At 39.1% G+C, this 17,500-nt stretch overlaps 1 protein-coding gene and 1 long non-coding RNA gene across 17 annotated transcripts in view; one reads left to right on the forward strand and one right to left on the reverse strand.

Moving 5' to 3' along the window:
- The window catches only part of LOC143019566 (uncharacterized), a 467,386-nt gene that overhangs the window by 116,148 nt on the left and 333,738 nt on the right, over nucleotides 1–17,500 (forward strand). The gene's annotated exons all lie outside the window — the stretch shown is intronic.
- The window catches only part of LOC143019563 (uncharacterized), a 224,598-nt gene that overhangs the window by 2,174 nt on the left and 204,924 nt on the right, over nucleotides 1–17,500 (reverse strand). For 10 of the 16 annotated variants that reach the window (XM_076175310.1, XM_076175307.1, XM_076175306.1 and 7 more), the window contains one exon: nucleotides 5,610–8,541. In XM_076175310.1, coding sequence (XP_076031425.1) covers nucleotides 8,392–8,541 — 150 coding nt within the window. In that variant the 3' untranslated portion in view covers nucleotides 5,610–8,391. Of the gene's footprint in view, nucleotides 1–5,609; nucleotides 8,542–9,573; nucleotides 9,658–17,500 lie in introns of those variants that run through there. The other 6 variants (XM_076175308.1, XR_012965828.1, XM_076175302.1 and 3 more) reach the window with 6 other exon arrangements.

Raw genomic sequence — 17,500 nt, forward strand, 5'->3', positions numbered from 1 at the left:
ACTTGAGGACCCTATTTGATGTTACATTTACTCTAATGAACTTCGTGCCACTATTCGTTAAAAAAAAATGCTCTAATGACACCCCTACGGATCAGAGTAACTCACATACATACATACATACATACATACATACATACATACATACATACATACATACATAAGAACTTACAAATAAGCAAATATACAAACGAAAAAATAGATAGATAATGCTTTCTCAGATTAAGATTTCTCTCATTCTCTCTCTCTCTCTCTCTCTCTCTCTCTCTCTCTCTCACACACACACACACACACACACACACACACACACACACACACACACACACACACACACACACACACACACACGCACGCTCACTCTCTCATTCACTCACTCATTCGAAACTGTGCTTTCAGATTAACAAGTTGACGTTTTGTCACTTCATCGAAGTCGCGCTGTGTGTGTGTGTGTGTGTGTGTGTGTGTGTGTGTGTGTGTGTGTGTGTGTGTGTGTGTGTGTGTGTGTGTGTGTGTGTGTGTGTGTGTGTGCGTGCGCGTGTGTATGTGCGCACGCATGGGAGCAATATTTTGGAAATTTAAGCAAATAAAAAATTCTGATAATGGTAGATGATCCGTTGTTTTGGGCTGACCTCGTTTGGTAGATGATCCGTTGTTTTTGGCTGACCTCGTTTGGTCTCCATCGCCTTCCGTTCGAAAAAGACAAAAGAAGATTTCGAAATCACTGGAGGAAAGGTCAGGTCAGGTCATCTTTATCTTGTTGTTTCGGACATTTTCTTGGTTCAGATGCACACGAATGGCTTGAGCTTAGGATTCGTTTGGATTTTGTTTATCAAAATCATCAACTTGGACAAAGACTCAGGCAAATATGATCGAAGAATGTTGTATAATTTGGCAATAGTCATGATTTCATTTATTTACACTTTTTATATTTTAGACGTGATGTGAATTAAAGTCGTTTTGGTAGATTCGAACGCAGTTTGTTTTTGGTTTGGACGCAGCAGAGGGGACAGAGACAACGGGACGTTTTGATCTCATAACAAAACTAATGATTTCGATTCTGAACGGAAACGTATAGAAAGAAAAAAATCTTATTTTGTCGTTCATATATATATATATATATATATATATATATATATATATAATCTATTTATCTATATATTCTAATCCTTTTTTACTGGTATACTGTTTTTTTTTTTTTTTTTTTTTTTTTTTTTTTTTTAGAAAGGAGGGGCATTGAGAACGTGTCATACTTTTGCCCCGCCCAGCACCAATTCCATCTTCTGATTCGTCATCACACGTAAATGGTTTCAAATTTGATTGGGACTCGAAGAATCGTCGGCCCCATGGAGTCGTATTCAGTCATTAGAGTGAAACCAATCGAGGTTTTCAGCGTCCGGTGGAGTTCAGACTCGGACCCCGGCGACATTATCCCCGGCGACCTATCCCCGGAATCTATAACTAATGACCTACCAATCCCCCGGAGGCTGAGAGCTTCATCGGTAACTTTATTCGATCCTAATCACAAGTTTGTTCTATGCTTGCTTCCTTTTCTCTCTCTCCTCTCTCTCTCTCTCTCTCTCTCTCTCTCTCTCTCTCTCTCTCTCTCTCTCTCTCTCTCTCTCTCTCTCTCTCTCTCTCTCTCTCTCTCTCTCTCTCTCTATTTTATATATATATATAAACATTATAAGCATCTCTACATACACTCCTGTATGTCTATCGCTATCTATTCAATATTGTATTTCTATTTGTCACAAATTTTCGTTCATGTCTGTCGAGCCGACTCGTTTCCAGATTGGAAAGCTCTAACAGTGATACAACCGAACAGGTGACTGAAACTGAGAAAAGTTGATGGGATTCGCCGCAGGTGGGCCGTGTAAATAGGGAGATAGAAATAGAGATTGAGGATGCAGATGGTAGAAGAGGAGGGGAGACTACGGAGGCAGATGCAGAAGAGGAGGAAGAAGAGGAGGAGGAAGAAGAGGAAGAAAAGGGAAGAAATAAAACTGAAAGAGTGATATCTGTTGAAGCCAGAGGTTCTTCTTCAGCTGAATAAGATCAGACTTAGTCCACCAGAAGAAAATTATTAAACTGGTTGCCGTGATTTGATAGGTTAGTCTTGGCTGAATAAAATCGCAGAGCGTCAGCTAGACCAAACGAAAGTACTCAACCCCGTAAACGATGACGTAAGGAAAACAAAAGAACAAAGAAAAAGGATGAGGAGGAGAACGATGACAAAAAACCAGAAGCCGCCTCAGACCAGGAGGTCAAACTCGAAGCTTCGAGTCTCAGGAGGTAAGCCTTAAGAAGCCCTGAAGTCTTAACATTCTTGAGAAATAGGACAAGGAGGAGAACGATGACAAAAAACCAGAAGCCGCCTCAGACCAGGAGGTCAAACTCGAAGCTTCGAGTCTCAGGAGGTAAGCCTTAAGAAGCCCTGAAGTCTTAACATTCTTGACGTTTTCCTTAAACGAGTCCTTCCCAAGACCCGTCCGGCCCTGAGGTCAACCTCAAAGATTCGAATCCCGAGAAGTCAACATGAAACTTGGAGTCTCTGGAGTTAAACTTTGAGAAACTCTCGAAGTCTTCGTCTTCGGTGTTTTCTTCAAGAACGCTTCTGGTCCTTAAGGTCGGACGGCAAACTTGTGGGAGAAATCTGAATATTTCATTACTTTCGCAGCCGTTTTCTGACTCTTGGCTTTCGTTTATTCATACTTTCTTTATTTGTCGCGTTCTCAAGGTTTCGTTTATCTTCGTTTTTGTATTCTCAACTTTGAGTATATTCCTTATTCGTTTGCGGTTGTTTGTTTTTATTTATTTTTTCTTTCGTGTTATTCAATTTTGTTTCATTTTTTTTGTCTTGTTTTGTTTTATTTGATTCCATTTCTTTTTTCTTTTTTCTTTTACTTTTTTGTAACTCATTGTTTGATTTTTGTCTTTTTATCTTTTTATTTCCTTTTACTTTATTCTATTTACTTTTGTTTTGAATTTGTTACTTTTATTTATTTTTTTTATTTTTTTTGCTTTAGAAATCTCATTCTCCCATATCCTTAACCCAATCTAACCCAGTCTAACCGAGCCCAACACAACACAACCTAACCTAACCTAACCCAACCTAACCCAACCTAACCCAACCTAACCCAACCTAACCCAACCTAACCCAACCTAACCCAACCTAACCCAACCTAACCCAACCTAACCCAACCTAACCCAACCTAACCCAACCTAATCCAACCTAACCCAACCTAACCCAACCTAACCTAACCTAACCCAACCTAACCCAACCTAACCTAACCCGAACCCCGTATCTGAATAAAATCTCTCATCCTGACAAAAATAAACAAAGTACGTCAATGTGCCGAGGAAGTCCTTTCCTCCGTCAGTTCTCAAGTGTCAGCCTCACTCGCCCTTGACATTTGAGCCTCGATTCTTAGATGGTTCCTCAACCTTGCCAGCATTGCCAGCTGTCAGTCCACCTATTTCTTTGCCAGCTGCGTAGGATTTTCCTTTCCAGATTGCCGACGCCAGCTGACCTTTCTGCGCCATCTTTTCCTTTTCTTTTTTCTTCGTTCTCACTACGAATTCATTTCCTTCGTTCTCACTACGAATTCATTTCCTCCGATGTTCTCGTTCTGTTTCATTTTTTTCTTCGACTTGTAACACACTCCCGCGGGCTGACCTCGTTTGATAAAACATTGATCAGATTTCTTTCGTCGTTGTTTCATTCTATCTTGTATTTTTATTTTCCTTTTTCTTTTCAGACTCCCATTCCAAAAGCTCTTCTTTCTCTGTTTCCCTTCCCAGAAATCTCCCTCCACACTCCTACGCCCTCCCTTACCTCGCAAACCCTCCCTCCCTCCTCCCTCACTCCCTCCTCCCTCATAGGTTCTCCCCTTTCCTCTCTCTCTCCTCCCCATCCCTCTTCCTCATTCACTCTCCTCACAGCTTTCCGCTACACTTGCGTCCTCTTCCCCTCCTCTACGAAGAACGGCCCTTTATACCCGTTTCTCTTTGAGTTCTTCTCTTGCAGAAGCTTCTGGATCTGCTTTGAGAGGCCTTTCGATGGAAACCAACTGTTTGTCCCACGGCCAGATTCCCAGATTTTCGTCGTCCTTCGTGGCCCTCGGCTCGGCTTGTCCGATTCCTCTTTTTGCATATCTCCCAGCTCGGTTCTCTCATATTTCCCAGCTCTGTCTCTCCCTTCCCGCTCAAGACTGAAAGCTTTCTGCTGGTTGTGTCACCCAGGCCGTTACGCGAGTCTTCGTCATCGTCGTTGTCAGCTGCGTCTTTGAGGTTGTAATCGTCTTCGTCGTCTTAATAGCCACTGTCTCCATCTTTATCGTCTTCGTCGTCGTCTACATCGTCCCACTCGCTCTCCTTTCTCCTCCTCCTCCTCCTCTTCCTCCTCCTTCTCCTCCTCCTCCTTCTCCTCTTCCTCCTCCTTCGCCTCTTCCTCTTCCCTGTTTCTCCACCTCCATTCTACTCCCTCTTCCTCCATTCTATTTCTTCCTCCTCTGTATTCTTCCTTCCTCCGTATTCCTCCTCTTCCTTCGTCCTCCTCCTCTCTCTCCTCCTCCCCCTTCGCCCTCGTACGTCCTCCTCCTCCTCCTCCTCCTCCCACTCCTCCTCCTCCTCCCACTCCTCCTCCTCCTCCCACTCCTCCTCCTCCTCCCACTCCTCCCACTCCTCCTCCTCCTCCCACTCCTCCCACTCCTCCTCCTCCTCCTCCTCCTCCTCCCAGTCCTCCTCCTCCTCCTCCTCCCAGTCCTCCTCCTCCTCCTCCCAGTCCTCCTCCTCCCAGTCCTCCTCCTCCTCCTCCTCCTCCTCCTCCTCCCAGTCCTCCTCCTCCCAGTCCTCCTCCTCCTCCTCCTCCTCCTCTTTCTCCTCCTCCTCCTCCTTGTCCTCCTCTGTCAGCTAACGATGGGCTCTTCTCTCCTACTTGGCTGTTTCACTTTTACAAACTTCTTCGACTTGAGCAGCCACCTCAAGTCCCCTTCAGTTCTGCAGAGAGGTTCCCATCGGGTGAACAAAATCACCTGGCAGAAGGACGGGCAAATGTGTGATTTGGCAATAAGAAGTGGTAAACTAGGTATTTAGTTTTAAACACACACGTGCGCATACACACGCACACACACACACACACACACACACACACACACACACACAATCGTGTGTGAATATATATATGAATATGTATATAAAAAAGGGATAGGTACAATAAGCCACGGTATTGGAGGGGTAGAAACCTCTTGTCCCTGTTACTTTAGTCACAAAATAATGATACTCTAGTGGTTGGAACAAGTGGATTATATCAGTTTCGACATTCATCAGATTGGAAAAATGCTTATATACGATTTCCTCTATCTTTTCTTTTTTTAATAAGATTTTGCGTAGTCTGAAAGCAAGAAATTGAAAATTACTTCTTACTTTTTTTTCTTTTTTTTTGCTCGTTTCTCTTTTTGTTTTTTGTTTTTTCTCTTTTTCTTTTCTTTTTCTTTTTCTTTTCGTGACTTATGTTTATGGTTTTGTTTCATGAGATGGAAACCTGATTCTCTGCTTTTTTAATAAGATTTTGCTTAGTCTGAAAGCAAGAAATTGAAAATTACTTCTTACTCTTTTCTTTTTTCTTTTTTTTTGCTCATGTTTCTCTTTTTGTTGTTCCTCTTTTTTTCTCTTTTTATTTAACTTTTCTTTTTCTTTTCGTGACTTATGTTTATGGTTCTGTTTCATTAGATGGAAACCTGTTTCTTGGTTTCTGTGTTCTAAGAAATCTGCCTTTGGCTTTTGTCTCAAAATGTGGCTCTACATTGCTTGTTCGTGTAAAATGGAACTGTAAAAACGGAGGTTTATCATGATCTATTTATTCATTTATCTATTTGTTTATTTGTTTATTTGTTTATTTGTTTATTTGTTTATTTGTTTATTTATTTATTTATTTATTTATCTATTTATTAATTTACTTATTCATTCGTGTCTATATTTATTTATTTATTATTTATTTACTTATTTATTTATTTCTATTTATTTATTTATTTATTTGTGTATTTATCTATTTATTTGTGTAATTATTTATTTATTTATTTATTTATTCTTTTTTTTTTTTTTTTTTTTACTCAAAAATTTGTGTGTATGAAATTTCATTGCCCTGCCCTGCCTTGCCCTCGTTTGATTTCCAAGTAGAAAGAAGCCAATTCCTTTTAAAATCATACCGCGTGGTATACAAAATATCACAAGCCTATAACCTACAAATGCCCTCTGTAATGACCTGGCAGAACGTAGTACATGATTATTTTAAACGCCAAGAAATCTATATATTTTCATATAGATTACAAAAGATTAAGACTATAATCAACGATTTTTTTAATTTATCCTACTTTGTTAGTGTCTGAATTCACTTTTTATTGTTTTACATCAAATCCGATATAAATAATTTCTTGATTCATAGAATCGTTCCTCGGGGTTTCTGTGACAATTTAGATTCAATGTTCTCGCATTGTTGGGTTGCAATTTTCTTGCAACTTAGAGAAAAAAAATCTTCCAAAACATTTCACTTGTGTTGGGGTATTATTGCAGAATAGCAAGGAGTGCTACTTGACATTTTATTGTTTTTTGCTGGTTCTTTTTTTTTTTACGTGTAAGTGTCACCTCAGAACGACAATCTATATTTGCTGCTTTTAAAATCTTCTAGTTTAATCATGTAAAATACGCACACACAAGCACACAAGCGCACACACACACACACACACACACACACACACACACACACACACACACACAGCACACACACACACACACTATATATATATATATATATATATATATATATATATATATATTGTTGTGACATTGTTATCACCAATTCTAATTTACTGATCTTTACATAATTGCCCCTGTTATCCTTAGCTTCATCCTCCACTCTTCACCTCTCCTCTATACGTTCACCATTTTTATTTTTTATTCTTTATTCTAGTTAATTCGTAGTTATCAAAACTCCTTCAAAAGCATTGTGATCTAATTTATTTGAGTGACGAGATCAGGACAAAATCGAACTCCGCTTCTTCTCCCTTGATGAACAAATGCAGTCAGTTGTTCTCGAGAACAGATATCTGCAGAACACGTTATCAAGTTGCAAGGGTAATGCATCTTCTAAAAAGGAGAAATTCGTAACCTGGACAAATATTTATATTTTATTAACATATTTATCGTGAGTATTCTCTCCCAGGCCATTTTGAGAGTCTAGATTTGTAGAGAAGTGGTAAATGTATTTATTATGGGTTCTTGTACTATACATATTTGTGTGTGTGTGTGTGTGTGTGTGTGTGTGTGTGTGTGTGTGTGTGTGTGTGTGTGTGTGTGTGTATTCACTTGGTCTTTGGATCACGTGTTGGACTCGTGATCGACAGCTATTTCCCTCCTGAAAGAGAGCTCAGAGCTCGTAGGTCCGATCTATGGGTAATGCTATGACCTTGCACACACACACACCCCCAATTCCCCGCCCACGAGAGTCAGAGTAACGACCCGAAGCACAGCGATACCGAAATCATTTCGGCCCTGGGCAGGATTCGAACTGGCTACTGGGAGCACTTCTGCTTCCCAGTTCAGCGCTCTACCAACAGTGCCACCGAGTGTGTGTGTGTGTGTGTGTGTGCGTGTGTGTGTGTGCGTGTGTGTGTGTGTGTGTGTGTGTGTGTGTGTGTGTGTGTGTGCGTGTGTAATATGTAATTCATTTATTCATCTATTTATTCATTTGTTTATTTCTATTTTACTTTTTTTTTATCCTCATTTGCCTCTCCAGTACCTTAATACCAACACAGAAGGACTCCTTACCTAATTCTTAAAACGAATTTTTTTGTAAGAATTTCCTTCCATTATTTTTTTCCACAGATCTTATGGCCTCACCAAACATCTCCTTCCTCTTTTTTCTCTTCCTCCTCCTTTTCATCTTCCTCCTCCTCTTCCTCCTCCTCCTCTTTTTCATCTTATTCCTCCTCTTTCTCTCTTTCTTTACCAGTCTTCTCTTCTTCGAATCCGCATTGGTCGTATTTCATGCTCCATTTATTTTTGAAGATTTTATTTTTTATTGATATAAAGCTCAATCTGTTATACACCTCCATATGCAAGTCCAGTAATCTCTTCTCCATAGTTCACCCTCCTTTGGCTGACTATACATATATATATATATATATATATATATATATATATATATACATACACATATACATATACATATACATACACATATACATAATATGTTTTTGTTTCATGGTGGTCAGCCTTCAGTTGTCACGCTGTACCTAACATCACAAATCCTAAATATTCCATTTCTCCCTGTCTTTTTGACCCTCCTCTTCTTCCTCTTCTTCCTCACCCTCCTGCTCATCCTTCGCCGGCCGCTCCTCAGACTTGGGTCTCGAAGGAGGACTGCCGACTGCCGCCGAGAACGGTCAAGGACGAGGCCTTCGTCATACTCCCGAACTGTGCTTTGCCACCGAACCTTCGCATCACCGGGGGAACGTAGGCGCTCGAACTACTCTCTATGGACGCGTTCTGCAACGGAAAGAGAAGAGAGAGGTTACTCTCTAAGAGTATCTGATGGGGAGGGTGCTACGATGTCTTGTATTGTGTTGTATCAAATCGGAAGGTTACTGTATTGTGTCAGGTTGGGTGGTTACTGTATTGACCTGTATTACATTGGGAAGATACTGTGTTGTGTTGTATCAAATGGGAAAGTTACATTGTATTAGATCGAGAGGTTGCTGTATGGTATAGAACCAAATCTGGAGGTTGCAGTATTGTATAATATCAAATCGGAAGGTTGCTGTATTGCATAGTATCAAAAGGGACAGGAAAAAAATTCTAGATGGTGAAGAGAAGTGTAGGTGTGGAAATGTGGAAATGAGAGAAGGCAAAGCTGAGGTAATGAATATGAACATTGTAAACGAATTAAGCAGTAATAGACTTGTTGGTAGTTGTCTCCCACCAAATGTAAGAACATTAAACGTTACTTTTCATCTGCAATAAATTATTAAAACAGGTGTACATTTTATATATGTTTGAAGGAATACAACAGCATATGGTACATTGACAAAATAGGGCCTGAAGATTTCAGTAAAAAAAAAAAAAAGGGATTGTAGAGTTTAACGTAATCATATTACTTATTTCAATTAATCCCATAATCTTAAGTTGACAGTGTCTTGTTCTAATACCTTAGGTAACACGTGTATTTCTAGTTTTCGTGTAGGTTGCGTTTCTTAAACTGTGTCTACACTTTACATAAACATGTGACAAAAGAGAAGTTAAGTTCGGTCTTACTAAACAAGTGACGATCAAAACATGTGACCCCTTTCCTGTGAGGTATCCAATTAGGGCGAGAAAGTAAACTAAACTAAGCGTAGTCTCACCCTAATGGACATAAACTAGGCGTGCTCTATCTACACCAAGATTTACATAAACACGTGACCTCACACCAATGGACATGAACGTGCTGTATCTAATCTACGTTGTAAGTATTCGCACGTGGTTTCCCTAAGCGTGCAAAGAATAAGAAAAGTTTTTTTTGTGTCTTCACGTGCTAAATACCTGAAGGAGGGCGATGACTCAGCTGTGGATAAATGTCAATAGAGATCATCGTCGCAAAGTCTTCGAAGATCGGTCCAAGGTTTTCTGACGACGCGTGGAAAGGAGGAGAAAGGGAGTAAAGATAACATGCAAAGATAAACAGGTCGATTAAGAAGCTGGTTACCAGGTCCTTGAACACGGTGGAAAGTACGATGGATTTGGGTCTAGCTAAAGACGAATGATTCTAAGCAGCGAAGTGTACAAATCTAATGTGACTCCAAACAGAGCTAGCCCATCTAAGCCACATAAGATCATACGTCTTTTGGCACAACAAACCCTGAGGTATACAAGTGAACAGAAGGATTGCTGGTACACGATTTTCATTATAATTATTATTATTATTTTAAGTTCTTATGAGTACAACGGTTCGAGCACCTTGTAGAAAGGGTTTTCTTTATCATATCGTAACAACACTGGCTTCTGTTTATTACTTTAGTTCTTGTTATAACAAATAATTGAGCAAATAAATGAGGGAAGTAGATAATGTATATGTACTTGTTTTCCTAAGAGTACCAGGAACGCCTGTATTCAACTGTATCTTGTATGTTCAAGGTGCAAAGATGCCTGATATCAGAATGAGGGTATATGGATAGGGTCTAAGCATAAAGCAATGTGGCATAGCAAAACCATTCATGAAATTTGCACACAAAAAATAGATAAATGAAATGGAGAAAAATAAATAAATAAATAACACACCTGGGATGTCAAGGAATATGCGTGAAAATATACTTATTTGCAATAGATCATGATGCTGGGCTGTACGAGTATATCAAAGCTCGTATTGCGTTGCTGAGCTATTGCGAACGCCAAACATTTTGTAAATAGTAGGAAAAAAGTTTCTCCTTGTCAACACACTCAAAGAATTAGAGGTTGAGAATCTGTTGCTCTTAAGAACTGCATCTGGTGCAAGGGATAAAAATGCGATTCAAATCTGGTGGGTTCGAATCTGGCAGAGGGATTGGCATAAGGGTTCAAATCTGGTATATAGGTTTACACCTGTGAGAATAAACACCTTGTGAGATCGAAACCTTTATTAGTACTACGTTTCGCTTGTTACAGCTTTTTCAAGTATTAGCGAAACGTAGTACTAATAAAGGTTTCGATCTCACAAGGTGTTTATTCTCACAGTCTTGTCGGCTTTTGCCATTGTGATTCATCAAGTTTACACCTGGTAACAAAGGTTCAGTGTGATACAAAGGTTTGCAGGTAGTACAAAAGGTTAGAGTCTTAAACGAGAGTTCAAACTAGGTTGAAGGTAGCCTGAAGAACATGTGGATTCGTCAGAGGAAACTTAAGAAAGGTTTGCAAATACACTTAGCCTTACTACATATACTTCCACGGTAAATTAATATCGAAAGTATATGACAAAACACACACACACACACACACACACACACACACACACACACACACACACACACACACACACACACACACACACACACACATATATATATATATATATATATATATATATATATATATATATATATATATATATATCATCCAACATTACACAGAAGGCCCATTCACAATACCTCAGTGTCCAATTGGTTACGAAAAATAGTAATGACGTCACATCTTGAAGACCAAGCATTAGTAAAATGGATGCTAATTCAGAAAAGGAGATATAGTAACATTCTTGTACAGTTTGAGAAATAGAGTCTTAGACACCTTCCTAATACCTATTGGTGTTTTTAAAGAATTCTAACTCGTATATGATTAGAAATTCGTTCACAAGTGAATCTCGGTAGCAGAAGTAAATTGTAGACTTTTCTCGAAGGTATAATAAAAGTGCTTGTTGAATTTTTTTTAGGTATTTGTTACAAAACATTACACACAAGAAAGTGCGGAGAGACTTTTGTTTCAACTGTACAAAGGTCTATTTGCAACAACACAGTCCTAGTTATGGACCCAATGGTCTTCTGCCGCCATACTCTTTCTTTTATAATAACTTTGTAACCTCGTCCCCGTTTATGATTGTTAGGAATGCTTTCAATTTATACGATTAATTTCTCACTACAGAGCTAACATGTCGAAGCGAGTGGAAAATGTTATCTGTATGTTTATAATAAACGGGTTGAGAGATCTGACAGGGTTTTAGAATTTGACCATACGTTTGGTCACTACGGGCCAATTTTTTTTTTTTTTTTTTTTACTTTCAGAGATCTCTAGCATTTTGAATGAAATCACCTCTCTACATTATCTGTATGTTTGTAATAAGCAGGTTTAGAGATGTACCAGGGTTTTAGAATTTGACCATACGCTTGGTCGCTACGGGCCAATTTTTTTTTTTTTTTTTTTTTACTTTCAGAGATCTCTAGCACTTTGAATGAAATCACCTCTCACTGGGCAAATACAAACAGTTTACAATCTGTGAACCATCTGGTAAGGCTCCAATGCTCCCAGAGGGCCCACGACCTCCACTAAAGGCATGCTGGTCTCCATCTCGTAGGAACTAACGGCGTTCGACATGGTGGAGAGCACATTCGGTCCAGTGGTTATGGGATACGCCTTCGAGCTGACCTCAATGCCTGACTTTCTTCCCTATCAGAGAAGACTCGCTTTCAAGGATTGTATATTGACGTTTTGTCTCTCTGCTTCCTCTCTTTCTGTGTGTGTGTGTGTGTGTGTGTGTGTGTGTGTGTGTGTGTGTGTGTGTGTGTGTGTGTGTGTGTGTGTGTGTGTGTGTGTGTGTGTCTGTCTGCTCTCTCTGTCTCTCTCTTTTTGTTTCCCCGTCTCTCTCTCTCTCTCTCTCTCTCTCTCTCTCTCTCTCTCTCTCTCTCTCTCTCTCTCTCTCTCTCTGTGTATGTGTGTGTGTGTGTGTGTGTGTGTGTGTGTGTGTGTGTGTGTGTGTGTGTGTGTGTGTGTGTGTGTGTGTGTGTGTGTGTGTGTGTGTGCTCTCTCTTTCTCCTCTGTCTCTCTTTTTGTTTTCCCGTCTCTCTTCTCTCTCTCTCTCCTCTTCTCTCTGTCTCTCTCTATCTCTCTCTCTCTCTCTCTCTCTCTCTCTCTCTCTCTCTCTCTCTCTCTCTCTCTGTGTGTGTGTGTGTGTGTGTGTGTGTGTGTGTGTGTGTGTGTGTGTGTGTGTGTGTGTGTGTGTGTGTGTGTGTGTGTGTGTGTGTGTGTGTGTGTGTGTGTGTGTGTGTGCTCTCTCTTTCTCCTCTGTCTCTCTTTTTGTTTCCCCGTCTCTCTTCTCTCTCTCTCCTCTTCTCTTCTCTCTATCTCTCTCTCTCTCTCTCTCTCTCTCTCTCTCTCTCTCTCTCTCCTCTCTCTCTCTCTCTCTCTCTCTCTCTCTCTCTCTCTCTCTCTCTCTCTCTCTCTCTCTCTCCTCTCTCTCTCCTCTCTCTCTCTCCTCTCTCTCTCTCTCTCTCTCCTCTCTCTCTCCTCTCTCTCTCTCTCTGTCTATCTATCTATCTATCTCTTTCTTCCTCTCTCTTTCTATATCCCTCTCTCTCTCCCTCTCTCTCTCCCTCTCTCTCTCCCTCTTTATATTTATCTTTGTCTTTCTCGATCTCTCTCTCTACTTTCGTCTCTCCCTCCCTCCCTCCCTCCCTCCCTCTCCTTTTCCTTCTTATCCTTCTTCTCCCGTCACTGTCTTTCTGTCTGTCTGTCTGTCTGCTTCCTTGTTTACTTCCTTATGCTTGTTTTACTTCTACCTCCATACATACATACATCCCTCCCTCCCTCCCTTCCTCCCTCCCTCCCTCCCTCCCTCCCTCCCTCCCACACTCACTTTTCCCAACATAACTTATGGAACTAATTCTATGGTAATCTGAGCTTCCTCCTTTTGGAAATAAGTGTATACAATATAGAATATGTTTCTATTTCGATATTCTAGAATGATATATAAATCTGTATCATGATATGTTGTTTAGCTTGTGGCTGTTCTGTAATTGATTCGTCCCTAAAATTATACCAGATATTCACAGCTGAAACTTTTATGTCTTTAGTTTCTGTTTTCGTTTGCAACAAATGCTGAGGTGGTTTGTGTACAAAGTTGATCCACTACTGAATATTGTTTCTAAGCTGAATGAAATTGTCTGACATTAGCCAGGGCAAGCATGAATACCCCAGATTTGTTATCAAACGTAAGAAGAGATTAATTGAAAGTCTGGTAATGGTTCTAGCCAATCAGTAGCTACTCGGAGATTAATCTCAACCGGGTAAAATCTTTATATCTAACTTCATATTCAAGGAAATTTATTCCACTTTGTTTTGATAACAATACCTTTGCGTATAATCTACTCGTATCTACTTGTAGCAACACACACTTTAAGTACTTCTTCACTGTCTCCTATCAACACTACATTAGCCGCAAATAGTGTATGGTTTAAAAGTTACTGTACAATTCCTTCTTACATACCTCATTTTTGTATCTTTTTGCTAGAGTTAGCTATCTAATTCTATTGTTGCCCGCGTGAATGAGGATAAATTTCCGAAGAGAGTAATGTTGGGAATGGCGGATGTATCTTATTTGATATTGACATTATCATAGTTTTTATTTATTTATTTATTATCACTATTATGACTTTTTCGCATCCGACCTAGATATGGACCAAAAGGTCTCCTGTCGGCATGCTCCGCCTTTGTAATCCTTTGACTGAGAGGAAGGCCAAGGATACGGTGTATCGATGGAGTCAGGGCTGTATTTACGGAATGAGATGAAAGAGAAGATTGTCTTGAACCAATTTAAAATCGAGACGAATGGCTAGACATGTTGTTAGCGGACATGGGGTGGCACGTGGCCCAAGATCCCAGTGGAGTAAGAGTTAGAGTAATTTGGTTTTACTATTTTCTTTGGAAACGGTCTTGCGGTGGATGCGCTGTGTCTTACAACACTGCTTCTGACCCAGGGCAGTGGACAAGGTGCAGGGATGACCCGTCATCCAGGAGGTGCTAAGATAAGAGGGAGGGTGGAGGGGTGTGGAGTGTATTCAGGGATGGAATGGGTGGAAATGATTTTATGCCTTTTCCTTTTTGGCTACCTCCCTTGTAAGGGGGAAAAAGCCTTGGTATATGTATGTATGTATTTTCTTTGTAAAGTATGTTGAACAACTATGGCGACATCACGCATCCCGGTTTCAATCCCGCCTCTTTACTGAACCCCTCCATCTACTTTCTATCCATTTTTTGTACACACACCTCGCATACTTCACGCGTGTTCTTATTTGCTTGCAGCATAGGAAACATCAACCTTTCTTTAGAAAGTATGTTAAACAACCATAGCGACATCACGCATCCCGGTTTCGACTCCGCCTCTTTACTGAACCCCTCCATCTACATTGTACCCATACCTCGCATACTTCACGCGCGTTCTTATTTGCTTACAGCATAGGCAACATCAACCTTTCTTTTCGTTCTGTCTTTATTTTTAGCATCAATTCATCAGTTACATTAATTCATATCAGCCCATGGCCAGACTATTTCCAGAATAAGCGCAGTTTATTTGATTGTTTTTAAATAACCCACTGTCGGAGAAACAAAGCAAAAGAAACAGTCGAACTGTATATTTCGACTACTACTGTGGTCCTCTTCAGCGGATGAAGAAGACCACAGTAGTGGTCGAAATATACAGTTCGACTGTTTCTTTTGCTATGTCTCTCCGACAGTGGGTTATTTAAAATTATTTTACTAAATGTGCTACTACATTTTCTTCTTGTGTTATTTGATTGTGTTGATGGAAAAGCCATGATGAAGTCGTCATTTTTTTTCTTTCATTTGAGGGAAGCTTTTTTAATCAAAATAGTATTCTATTTCCCCTGGTTCACTAAAAAAAAAATCTATATAGTCATTTCACAGCGGAATAAGATTTCCTTGCGTTTGTCAGAATAAAATACTTTGCAACCAGTATGAATAGCTAAGTCAAATTAGGTAAATCCACTAGAAAGATAAGTTTATATATATATATATATATATATATATATATATATATATATATATATATGCAATAAAAACACTAGGAGCGTGTGTTCACAAATGCGTAAGTAACCACTACACTAGGAAAAGTAAACTAACGAAGCAGAGCGCTTTCGTATAATTACATCTTCAGTGCAGATGTAAGTATACGAAAGCGCTCTGCTTCGTTAGTTTACTTTTCCTAGTGGTTACTTACGCATATATATATGTATATATGTATATATATATATATGTATATATATATATATATAATATATATATATATGCAAGGTTAACCACGAAGAAAAACTATTAAAGCAGAGCGCTTTCGTGTATTCACATCTTCAGTGCACTGAATACACGAAAGCGCTCAGCTTTAATAGCTTTTCTTCGTGGTCAACTTTGCATTTTCAAGAACACACGCTTCCAGTGTTTTTCCTGCATATATATATATATATATATATATATATATATATATATATATATGTATATGTATATATGTATATATATATATATATATAATATAAGTGTATATATATGTATATGTATATATATATGTATATATATAATATATATATATAATATATATGTATATATATATATAATATATATGTATATGTATATATATATGTATATATATATGTATATATATAATATATATATGTATATATATAATGTATATATGTATATATATAATGTATATATGTATGTATATATGTATATATAATGTATATATGTATATATAATGTATATATGTATATATATATGTATATATATAATGTATATATATATATATATATGTATATAATATATATATATGTATATATGTATATATATGTATATATATATATGTATATATATATATGTATATATATATATATATATATATACATGTAAATATTTTTAACTTCAGTTTCAAGACATTTCTTGGAATTCCACGGGATCTTTTTATTGAATTACTTTTTCTTTCTTCTTAATTATATCTGATGATCTTGTTTGATGATGGAGAGCTCTTGAAATATGTATCAGACTTTTTTCATCTTACCCAATAGAAAACTTGTTCCCGGCCTTTGCCTTTTTCAAAGAAGACCTTAATTACTGCATGTTTTGTGGTCAGTTCGAGGTTCTGCCAATTTTCTCATCATTATCCATTCCTTCTTCATCTTCCTTTCTCTCTATAGATTCTCCTCCCTTATACTTTGTCCCCTTTTCTCTCCCCTTCACCTGCATATCTTCTTCCTTCTCTTCGTCCTCCTCTTCGTCCTCCTCTACCTCCTCTTCATCCTCCTTCCACTATATAGATACTCTTCCCTTACACTTCGTCCCCTCTTCTCTCCCCTTCACCTGTATACCCTCTTCCTCTTCTTCGTCTTCCTCTACCTCCTCTTCATCTTCCTTCCACCACAGATACTCCTCTCTTACACTTCCTCCCCTTTTCTCTTTCCATTCACCTGCTTCTCCTCTTCCTTCTCTTCATCTTCCTCTACCTCCTCTTCATCATCATCCTCTTCCTCCTCCTCCTCCTCCTCCTCCTCCTCTTCCTCCTCCCCCTCGCCTTCCTCCTCCTCCTCCTCCTCCTCTTCCTTCTCTTCCTCCTCCTCCTCTTCCTCCTTCCTACTTCTCCTTTTCCTCCTCCTCCTCCTCCTCCTCCTCCTACTTTTCTTCCTCCTCCAATTACCTCTCTTCTCCTACACCCGCTCCCACTATACATCTTCCTTTTCTTCCTTCCGCGCACAATTTTTTTTTTTAAATCCATTATTCCTTTTTTCCATTTCCACGTATTTCTCCTCACGTCCTCCACTTTTTTTTTTTTTTTTTTTTTTTTTTGTCTCTGTTTGATCCTTTGCCTTATTCTCTTCTCGTTTCTGCGTAATCCTCTTCCACATGATTTATTTTTCCTTCGCTTTTTGGTCTTTTCTTCAAACGCATGCACTCGCTTCCACTGCCAAGTACTACAGTGCCAGACATCACATGGGATGTAGATATTCTTTGG

The sequence above is a fragment of the Oratosquilla oratoria genome, chromosome 37 (assembly GCF_046742065.1).
Source record: "Oratosquilla oratoria isolate Oo_2021 chromosome 37, ASM4674206v1, whole genome shotgun sequence".
NCBI lineage: Eukaryota > Metazoa > Arthropoda > Malacostraca > Stomatopoda > Squillidae > Oratosquilla > Oratosquilla oratoria.